Source organism: Puma concolor, chromosome B1 (assembly GCF_028749965.1).
Source record: "Puma concolor isolate L17-30 chromosome B1, mPumCon1.1.hap2, whole genome shotgun sequence".
Classification (NCBI taxonomy): Eukaryota; Metazoa; Chordata; class Mammalia; order Carnivora; family Felidae; genus Puma; species Puma concolor.
In genome coordinates, this window is record NC_141670.1 from 11,476,511 (window position 1) to 11,488,065 (window position 11,555).

At 42.9% G+C, this 11,555-nt stretch overlaps 1 protein-coding gene across 1 annotated transcript; it reads right to left on the reverse strand.

Moving 5' to 3' along the window:
* Window positions 1-4,970: 4,970 nt before the first annotated feature.
* Window positions 4,971-10,041, reverse strand: LOC147581462 (uncharacterized). Its single transcript, XM_086702880.1, has 3 exons — window positions 9,953-10,041; window positions 8,836-9,819; window positions 4,971-5,607 (listed from the first exon to the last, which is right to left on the reverse strand). Exons 1-2 carry the CDS (start codon window positions 10,039-10,041, stop codon window positions 9,084-9,086), a joined length of 825 nt encoding a protein of 274 aa, XP_086559006.1. The 3' UTR covers window positions 4,971-5,607; window positions 8,836-9,083.
* Window positions 10,042-11,555: the final 1,514 nt, after the last annotated feature.

Genomic DNA, 11,555 nt, shown 5'->3' on the forward strand with positions numbered 1-11,555 from the left:
ACAGTTTGCATAAAGATTACTATGCATTATACATATAATTAAGTATTGTTGCAATATAATTTTTCAAGATAAGCATATATAAAAAAATTAAGTAAGAACTTAGATTCTTGCCCACACAAGTGAATTTATTTCAGGAATTAAAAAATACAAATATATTAAAAGGATATCTTACTTTTCAGATATATTTCCCTGCTGGGGACATTAGTCTCAGTTAAAACTGTGAATGTATATTACAAAAAATGCAACATGTTCAGATTGTGGATTTCTGTGATTTTAATATACTTATAAAATATCTTTGTGATTTAAAGTCCAATCTTGGATCATGGAAATAAATATATTTCTCTCTTAAAATTAATGGGATAATCTTGGACATTCAGTTAAAATGAAAAATCAGTTAAGAGAATAATAGACTATTTACCCTGTCTCTCTCTTATTATTTACTGAAAGTAAAAATAACCGCAGCGACATAACATTATGTATTCTGCGGTAGATGTGTTCCTAGTTAGAAAAGAGAATGAGAGAATATCTCGTATATTATGATCTCTTTCCAAATCTGCTGGCAATAACAGGAAATGAATGGAAGAGTCTATTATTAACACATATTTATTTGATAGGCATTGAATGCAAAGCACTTCTGTCATTGATATGCTTACCATTTTCTCCTAAATGACCTTGAAGCTTAATGAAATTCACATGAAAGATTTTACTGTGCGTGTTAAAAGAAAGCAGTTAAAAAGATTCAGATGGCTTTATAAAACTCAGTTTCATTTTGTTCAAAAAAAAAAAAAAGAAAGAAAAAGTCCTCTGTTCTCATCTATTGAGAAAGTAAACTGCTCCAACTCAAAGTAGTTGACAAGCAACTTTCATGGTCTTTGTTGTTACATGGTGGTGTCTGCTGGATTGACAGGTGGTGCTGTGGTCTTTGAGGACTGATTTCTAAGGATGTGAAGAGCATGAACTGCACTCTTCTTAAATACCTTCTTAAATACAAGCTTCAAAACAAAGTCCACCATTGATCCAATCATTTAAAAAAGAAGGTCTCAGTGTTTGACAATGGAAAACAGTACAAAGAAACAAACTTACATTAATCTGGTTTATTGTTTTCATTTGACAAAAGTAGAGGTACATAGTTGTAGAACAATGAGAAATGTGTATGCTCTGTTCAGCAAGGTAAATCTACGTATAGTCACTAGTGGTTCAGAGAAAAGGAATCTTTAGAGTGCCATATGCTGACATTTAGAAAGAAATCTATTAAATCTATTAATATCCCAAACTTTCCATGAGCTTTCGGAAGATTTGCAGTCTCTTGATTAATATGAAAATATGGCCTCTTGCGGTGACAGAAAGGGTTAGGCACAACAGCATGCACAAAATAGTTTTTTACAGACTTTGCTGCCTGCTCTCTAGGGCATCTCCTCCTGCGGTAACTCCCCTGAGGTAGTGTTCCAGCTGTGATTCCCACCAATAAATAAGACCATTTTCTAACTAATAAGAATAATCACATTTGTACAGAGAAGGAAGGAAGGAAGGAAAGAAGGAAGGGAGGAAGGAAGGAAAGAGGGAAGGAAGGAAGAAGGAATGGAAGAAGGAAGGAAGGAAGAAAAGTGACCAAGCTAAAAATATAGACCTGAATTTTATCTTATCTTATTCTGAAAATACAGAGAACCCAAATAAAGAGAATTGTGAACTTACATTAACCCGGTACTATTTGTGTTATAGTGTAGAACCCTTCCTATAGAATCTTTTTTACATAATTTATGTACTTGTGTTAACAGTAGTATTTGCACCCATAAGATTTCTTACGTTTCACAATGCATAGTGTAGAAAATACACAGAGTAATGCTGTATAGAGCCATATCGGAACCTGAGGCAAAGAAAACACTAGTGATACTGACCTGTATATATTTTAAACTTGGATATTTTGCTCATTATGGTTTTGAATTAGTTAACATTTTTAAAAAGTATATAATTCCTTTGACCCAGAAACCCCATTCTAGGAAGTTCATCCTACGAAAAAATTTGAAAGTTTATACGAAAATTTAACTACAATAATGTCTATTGCAGCATTATGTGTAATAAGTGTGTAACCATAAATTACCTGAATTCTTTCATCCATTCAATAAATATTTGTTAAGAGTCTAAAAAAAAGTATATACTGCATTTAAAAGAAAAGTAGATAAACTGGACTACATCAGAATTAAAACTTTTGTGCATCTCAGGACACTGAGTGAAAAGATAACACACAGAATGACAGAAAATGTTTGAAAATCATGTATCTGTAAGGGTTTAATATCAAGAATATATAAAGAACTACGACAAGGCAAAAAGAAAACAAACAGCCTAATTTTTAAAATGCGCAAAGGCATTTCTTCAAAGAAGATACACAAATGATCAATAAGCACATGAAAAGATGCTCGACCTCAGTCATAATTAGGGAGATGCAAACCCCAAATCACAATGAGATACTGTTTCACAGCCATTAGGATGGCTATTATGGAAGGAAGGAAGGAAGGAAGGAAGGAAGGAAGGAAGGAAGGAAGGATGGAAGGAAGGGCGGACAGGAAACAAAATGTGTTGAACAGGGTGTGGATAGATTGGAACTCATACGCCACTGATGGGGATGCAAAATGGTGCAGCTGTTGTGGAAAACAGCATGACATTTTCTCAAAAACGTTAAACACAGAATTAGTATAAATAATTCCATCTCTGGGTATATACCCCCAAAACTGAAAGTGGGTACTTGAACTGACATTTGTACATCCATTTCCATAACCGGTGTCCATGGTGAGATGGATGGATAAATGAAATGTGATCTATGCATACAACAGAAATCTATGCAGCCTTAGTATGGAAATTCTAACACATGCTACAACATGGGTGAACAATGAAGACTGTCTGCTAAGAGAAACAAGCCAATCACAGAAGGATTCCACTTATGTATGTTTCTACTTACGGGTTTTCTAGAGTGGTCACATTCATAGGGACAGAGCGATGTCATGGTTGCCAGGGGCTGAGGAGCGGGGTGGTTGGAGAATCAGTGTTCAACGGGTACAGAGTTTTTGGTTTGGGGAGATTAAAAATATTTGGAGATGGATGGTGGTGATGATTGCCTAACAACAATCGCATAACCTAATGCCCCTGAATGAATAGTACACTTAAAAATCATTTAAATCATATTATCTTACATATATTTCACTACAACTTTAAAAATATAGTATTTAAATATTACTTACATCCAGTATTGGTGTTTCCCTCACCTCACCCCACTCTGTGCGTGCACCTGAGGAGGGAGGTTCACTGGCCTCATTCTCGTTCCAGCCCCAGACAGATAGCGTTATTTCAGTGTTAGTTTTCTTCACAGAGTATACAATAAAATTTCCTTGTCTGCTTCTCTTTCCCTGAAACTTCTCATGTGTTCTTTTGTCGGATAGGTTAACATGTATTTTAGTTAGTGGTTGAAAAATCTATGGTGGGCCCTGGGCAACAGGGATCCATTTGTGATACTCAGTTCTTTACTGAGTTTTGATCCCTCTATTCCCTTCTCATTCACAGCTTTCAAAATTTTACTCTTTAAAAAAAACGTAATGTTTATTTCTTAGAGAGAGAGAGAACAAACAGAAGAGGAGCGGAGAGAGAGGGAGGCACAGAATCCAAAGCAGGCTCGAGGCTCTGAGCTGTCAGCACAGAGCCCAACACAGGGCTTGAACTCACAAACTATGAGATCGTGACCTGCGCCGAAGTTGGACGCTTAACCAACTGAACCACCCAGGTGCCCCACAAATTTTTAGTCTTAAAGATAATTTTGGTAGGGCAAAATATTAAAAGTCATATTTGAAAAAGTTCTCCCAAAAGCTATGAGGTATTTTACCTTTTGAAAAGACATTAGCTGGCTCTCAGCATGGTTAATGTTAGCCTGATGGATCCTTCTATCAATGAGAGAACATTTTGAGATGGGCTCCACTTTTCGGTAAAAAAGAAAAAAAAAAAAAAAAACTAAGGCAATATATGTCATTACATATAAGGGAAATAATGTTTAAATAATATTTTGAAAAATAAAGTATTTCAAATGCATTTGTGGAACTCCCTATCAAAAAGAAAAACTAAATTACTTTTCAAAGCATACAATCCCTTTATTTACATTAAAAACTCATGAATGTATCTATTTGTAAATCATATTTACGTATACAGGACTTTTTAGGTGTGTTCCATGAAAAAAAAATAGCATTTACTCCCTGAATTGTAAAATCAAGAATATCATAAATGCTTCAAATTTCAGATTTTCACTTCTGTTTCATGCCAAATGATTCCCAATGATGACATTCAAAACAAATCAGAGGCGCCTGGGCGGCTCAGTCTCTTAATGATCTGACTTTTGATTTTGGCTCCGGTCACGATCTCATGGTTCATGGGATGGAGCTGTGAGTCAAGCGATGCACTGACCAAGCGGAACCTGTTTGAGGTTCTCTCTCTGTCCCTCCCCTGCTTGCTCTTACACATGCACTCTCTCTCTGTCTCTGTCTCAAAATAAGTAGATAAATAAAACAAAACAAGCAAATCAGATCATAAAATGCAGATGTTAAATACAAGTGGAAATTTAGAGCATAAACTTTGTCTTCTTACTGGGGGAATATGTTCACACACCCTTTATTGTGAACCTGGATCTTTTGCATTATAACTTCATCCTAACTGCCCATTTTTCTACTGTCCTCTCTCAAAATTTCTGACCTTAACAGGTACTTTTCATATTCTGTCACATTCACGGACCCTTCTGAAATCAGAAGGCTCATATTAATTTTTCCTTTTTTAATAAGTGCTGTGGCAGTATAATTGTCATCTCATAATAAATCATTGTATTTTACAAATTTCATTTAAATTAGTCTATTATTCCTTACTCATATACTCTGTATTAACAGTAATATAAATTTTCCCCAAGGCATTCCCAGCTTTGTACAGAACACACTAAAACTAACTTAGAACATAGTTGAATATTTTTATTAAGACAAAACAATCGAAGCATAAACGAGGAAAATATCTCACAGAATTGACCAAGATGAAGGATTGATTCATTTAGAATGTCAAAATGCTATAATTTGATCTCCTTTCTTTATGATTCTCTATTTCATTTTTGTTAATTATTTTCAAAAACGTACTTGCCTCAAAATATGGTTTCTAAGGAATGATGTATTTTATCCTTGAAGGTATGGTAGGAGTTTTGAAAAATACCAGAGATTTCCATAAGTGATGTAAACAGGGTAAAATGAGTCCTTTATCTTTTTTTATTCTATCGTGTCCTGGTTGTACAGCTCTCCAAGGCCCAGACAATGGCTTTCCTGAATTGTATCTATTTTTCTTTCATGCAGTCATTTATAGGTATGTACTTGGTTGTGACTAGCACCGTGCTAAGAGCTGAAGATAAATTCCTCTTGTGGAATTTATAGTGCAAAGCCTGCGAAAATGTGTCCATTAAATATCTCAGGTGTATGAAATGCCAAGCCGTCCTGCGTCCTCTGCTGAAAAAGTAGAGGGGGTCTCATGAGAACACATAAAGGAGGTCCAGAATCAATCGAGGGAGTGTCTGTCATCCATGGCATATGACTTCCTGTGGAGCTGAAAGATGAAAAAGCATCAGCTTAGGTGGGTGGTTGGGGGAAATAAATGGGTATGCTCCAGACAGAGGGGACAGTCTTTGCAAGGGTCCTGAAGAGGAAGGAAGAAACTCAATAAGGAAGAATTAAAGGAGGGCAGTTTGTGAGATAGGAAGGAAGGAAGAAAGAGATTGATGAGGTTGAGGCTTGTGGCTGGACACCTTGACTCTAAGGACGACTATATTCACACGCTCATATGCACAGGATTAAGTACAGTCACACTTGGCACACAGTTTCTATTTATTTTCACACAGATAAAGAGAAATGGCACTGGCCTATCTGACAGATTAAGTTTCTTATTGCCCAGAATTTCTATAACCTTAAGTTTGCTAACAGCTAATCTACTGCCCTTCTGTTTCCCCACTTGAGATAATAATTGAAGACCTTGTCCAAAGACTCCCTGATCTTTGCTCTAATATCGTCCTGAATATAGTGATTAAAGATGCCGGAAGTACGAAAAATGACTGAGATTGGGGGGGTGAGGGGAACTTGGGGAACAGGATACTTCCTTCTCAACTTCGACAACTGAGGTGAGCGTAGGAAATGTAATCCTGGATGACTGGCTAGAGAATCTTCCTTGTAATGTGCAAATATGTGTCAGAGAGGAGTCTATAGTTTTAGACTTTTTTAAGATTAACAAAAATTATAAATGCTGAAGAATTTGAGAAGCGAGATATGTAATATGCTACGTATTAGGAATGCATTCTTCAGTGATTTTTGGGACTCATTTTGAAACATGCGAATAGTTTAGTATTAGCCCTGAGTACTCCAAATCACAATGCCTTTTTTTTTCTTTAACCACGAAATAATCTCTTTTAGATTTGAATTTCAGATTATCTATCTGTAACCTGGATGATCCCATATTACAGTGAGTCAGGCTAGATGTTGATAATGTGTATGCATATACACAGGTTCTCTCTCTCTCTCTCTCTCTCTCTCTCTCTCTCTCTCTCTCTCACACACACACACACACACACACACACACACACACACACACACAATTATTGGTTGCAAATTATGAGCAGAAATTCTGGAAAAGGGGTGGTGGTGTTTGACTTGCCAATGTGCATTCACAAGTTAAAAACCAATTTGGACTAGAGTTTTTTTTCACCACATAAGAGTTATGGCTCAGTGACCTTTTATGAAAACATGAGAAAATCTTGTTTGATGCAGTTTTATCATTGATGACACAAGCAACCCACGGTCTAAGCAAACTCCCATAAACTCCGGATTTTAAGCAGAGATGTGAGAATGGGTTTTCTGAGGATTGTTGATGCTATGCCCAGAAACGAAGGGATTCTGAGCCATTTCCCTCTCTCTTCCCTCCCTGCTTCTTACCATGACACCCCTTCCCACCTCATTGGCTTCCTCTCTTGTTGTTGGATCTTTCATCTCCCTTTTCCCTTTTCATCCTTTCCATTTACTTTCATTTTCCTAGCTCACAATAAGATACTGAAGAACAGTTTAAAATAAATTTAACTAATCCAATAGTTACATATATTTTTTATATTTAATATAAAGCAGTGGACTTTCTTTTGGAATTTCTCAAAATATCTCTTAAAACATTGTTATTTTCTTATCTCCGTGTAGAATTTACATAACATTTATATACTTATTTACAAATAATTATTTTCCTCTGATTCAGTGACCCGTAACAGATAAAAAAGGCTACCCACCACTTCTATGTTCTTGTAACTTTAATTCACCCCACGTGTATTTTTTAATTCCTACGAATCATGCCTTATGCTGCGGGTACAAATATAAACACAGTCTTTGAAACAGATGAAGTTCACAGAAAATAGACATTTTACAAATTCAGTAATTTACTGTGATGATGAATATCAATTTCTGGCTTACTCTTTTCTCCATCCAGAATCTTGGACTATGATATTTGTTTAATCTAGAGTCACTACCTTTCTTGGCACCAAATGTGTGTTTTGTGTTGATCGTGAACATGGTCGTCAGTGTTTGGACAACAGCTCGCAGTGGACATTTCTACTTCTGGACATCAGAGACTAGGAGCATACTGGGGACAAGTTTATGTGGAAAGGGTAAGGAGAGGAACAGTTTTATTCCCTGGACAAATGCCATTCTAATTGTTGTTCAGACAATGGTAAAAAAAAAAAAAAAAAAGATATCTATATCCAGAGGAAGTTGTATGCAGAGCTCAACTGAAGTATTAATAAGTGTTCCCCATATTTGAAGCTGGCTACCTCTGGAGCGAGGGAGAAATACAAATGCTTCCAAATCGTGGGTTTAAATTATATGTGGTCCATTCAAGATCTGAGTAAAAATCTTAACTACCTTACTGGCACAGATGTCATCAGAAACCCACAGACCCTCATGACCACCGCTCAGCTGACCAGTGAGCCACTTTTCTGCTTTTAGGGATTATCTCAAGATTCTTCCTTCCATTCAGTAGAAGGGTCTTAGATTCAACAATGGGTGGCCCTTTTTCTCAGTTGTAAGATGGTGCTTCCAGAACAAGGGAAGAGTTGCATATGTATATATTGACATTGCTTTTTATCCTCCTTGAAATGACAAGTGTGCATTACAGATGGAGCAACATCAGGCTGGAAGCCTGGGGTTTTTTTCCCCACCTTCTCCCATTTCAGAACCTCCCCTGTTCCTTGTCCTCTGGGGGGACTCACTCCGGCTGTCAATGAAAAGGTAAAGTAGATATGTTAAATGTCAGGTCTTTAAAGAGTACTTGTACCTTTAAGAGGGACTTGCTGAGAAAAGATCTAAAACATTAAGGGATGGGTATCTAACATATACATTTCAGAGAAATTGGAAGGTATTTTTGGTCAGAAAATAAAGAAAAAATTAATAATAATAATAATAGTGATTTAAAAAATAAGTGCACACATAAGAGATCATGGCAAGTACTGTAGTGTCATAGTGTTTCTATACCTGGAGTCCCAGTCAAAAAATAGCCCAAGACTGTTCGGACTTTGGAGGACACATCGCTTAAGACAGGAACCCTGTTTGCAAATCCAAGTGGCGAGATTTGCATTGTAGCCTTTGGGATAGAGTGTATGTACTTCACTGGCCGTGTCGATTTATGTATCTCTAGAATTATTTCCTTTTTATTTTTGTCCCCTTTCCATGACTGAAATCGTGAACCCTTAAATTAAAAAAAAAAAAAGTCAATAAAAATAAAAATAAATAAGCAAACAAAAAGGTTTACCGAATGGGACGCCTGGAAGGGGTTTGCGTTGGAGAAGCTTCTCCGAAGTAGGGTCGGGAAGACGCAAGTGAAGTGGCCCAGCGATTTCACTGAATCAATCAGAAGCGGGCTCTTTCCAGCCCAGCTCTCGGGTTGAATGGGGTGAGGGAGGGCGGCCGGCTTTAAGGTCATCTCTCCTGCAGGTCTGGGAACCAGGCAGACTGGCCCGGAAAGACGGTGGCACCAGCGGTCAGGTGACGCTTGAGAGCTCATTTTGGGGCGAGCGGTGGCAGCAAAGACCCTGGCGCCCCGGGGCTTGCAGGTGGATTTGGAGCACCACGCAGGCTTCCCCCAGCGGCGCCCGGAGGCTGTGGTCTGGAGACACCCACTTCATTTCCTACCAGGGTTGAGCCCGCCCGGTCGCGGTGCCCGGTGCTGCACCCGGGGCGAACGCGCCTTTCCCGAGCGTCGGGGACAGGAAGGCTGGGGAGCGGGGGAAGCCTAAGAGCCACCATTAAAAAACCCCCAAAGACAAAAACAGCAAAGTCGCGTCTTCCCCGGGTAGACAGCGGCGGTGCGCCTCTGAGCGTCCCCGAGGGGTCTGGCCAGGCTTCAGGGAGGGGAGGGAAGGGTGGCGAGGAGCGGGCGCAGCCTTCCGGCCCGCGGGGCGCAGCCTGCAGCCGGGTCGGGGATCGCCGAGGCTGCCGCCCTCGCACGGCTCCCCGGCCGGGCGGGGAGGTCGCCGCGCAGCATTCGCCCGCTTCTCCGTCGCCGCGCGCCGCACGGTCCCGGCGGCCGGCCGGGGGGGGGGGGGGCGTCCTGTCCTCGCCTCCACTGGCTCTCGTCCCCCCCCACCCCCAAACAGCCCCCCGCAGGCCGCCCCGGCGTCCTCTCCAGCCCCGGGCCCCGCCCCGCTCCGCGGCCCCCCGCGCCCCCGCCGGGCGCGCACCCACCGGGCCCGCCGCAGCCTCCGCCAGCCGCGCGCGCAGCCCCGCCACGCTGCAGCTGGAGCGACCGCGGCCGGCCACGCAGATTGGGGGAGGGGCAGGCGGAGGCGGAGGAGAGGGCGGGAGGCGCGGGGAGGGGGCCGGAGCGAGGAGGAGGAGGAAATAAATAAATAAAACAATAACCTCCGCGCCAATAAGAGCGAGGGAGAGAGAGAGACGCGGCCAGAGAGCCGCCGGTGCCTGTTCGCTCGCCTCTGAGAGGTCCTCCGCGCGCGCGCATGTGTGTGCGTGCGTGTGTATTTGCTGGGACTGGAGCTGGAAAGTTCAAACTAAACGTGTTGCTCTCGCCGGCTGCCGAGGCCGCGGACCGGGCTGCCCAACTTCTCTGGGCCAAGTGACTGGCGTTGCCCGGCGTTGCCCGGCGCCCTTGGCGCGGCGGCGGCCGCTCGGCCCTGCGCCCAGGCGCGGCGGCAGCGGCGGCGGCGGCGGCGGCGGCGGCTGCGCTCGCCCCGGGAGGGAGCCCGCGGCCAGGGCTGGACCCGCGCCCCGCCAGCTCCAGCGACGCTCTCTGCTCAGCCTCCGCGCCTGGCGCCCGCGGAAAGGTACGTGGCACTCTCCCGCACGGCTCCCACCCTCACACCCCCGCCCCCCGCGCCCCCGCGAGTATTTGGGGGCTGCCTGGCCGCTTCCCTTTGCAGGAGGGGTCATCGTTTGTCAAACTTTACCTGCACCGCGCACTTGCCCGTGGCCGCTGCGGCCGCCCTGGCAGGCGGCGTGGGCGCCGCGCGCCGGAGGGAGCCGCGGGGGGTGCGCTGGGCATCCGCTGGAAGCGGTGTCTCCCGTCTGGCTTAAAATCGCGTTTCCGAGCCGAGTCACAGGTCTTACCTTCCGGGGGTGTCCTTTATTCCGATGTTCCCTGGGATGCTTGTAGCGGTTTTGCTTGGCCCTTCCGCGCCGAAGGACGTACAAGTTTGCAGAAAAAAAGGTAGATGTAACAGCGCAGGGGAAGTTTGCAGCCACTAGACTCCAAGAGAGGAGTAACCCTTTCTTTGCAGCAGCGGACACGGTTTTAAGCGGCGGCGGCGGCGGCGGGGACAGCGGCCTGGCCGGTGGCGGCAGCTGCATCGTGTCCCGTCTGTGACCAGGCGCAGGAGGGGAGAGTGCGGCTGCCTGGTCCGAGAGCGCGACACTCGAGCTGCCTGCAAAGATGCTGCGGCGGACAGAGCTACGGGCCCCTTAACCGCTCGGTAAATCACAGTCTGGAGACGCATGATTTTCTTTGGTGGGATTTAGATGCTTGCCTGATAGACGGGTTTTACAGATCTTCTTAAAACTTTTGTGCATGTCATTGTCACGTCCAGATTTGGGTGAACGACTGTAGGACCTCGAGGATAAATGTCAAAATCGGTAGGGTTGGAGCAGGGCGCAAACCTGCTAAGGAGGAGCCTGGTTCCTTCTTGTTTGTATTCGGTCAACTACTGTGAAGCGTATCTTCTCGGCCTTAGTGTTTCAGCGACGACTGTGGATTCCTATTTATGGTTATTGCCATTATTATTTTACAGTGAGGTAAGAACTCTCAGTGAAACAAGAATTAAAAAGTCACAGTAAGTTTCTCAAGCAACGTGCTTGAGCCTTTAGAAGCCACCTGCTGAATTAGTTCATATTACTTTTTAGAGGTTACCACTTGGTGCAGGAGGTGTAGGCACATCCAGCAGATGGAGCAGTGGAAAACTGTACTAGAACCTATGGAGCACTCATTTATCCCGATTCAATCACGAGGATGCCAAAAAAAAA

Excerpts from the sequence above, each read along its gene's own strand:
- LOC147581462 (XM_086702880.1), bottom strand. The coding sequence starts at position 10,041 with ATGCGCGCGCGCGGAGGACCTCTCAGAGGCGAGCGAACAGGCACCGGC. Across the intron at positions 9,820-9,952 it reads TCTCTCCCTCGCTCTTATTG|CTGCAGCGTGGCGGGGCTGC; the intron begins GCGCGGAGGTTA and ends CGGTCGCTCCAG.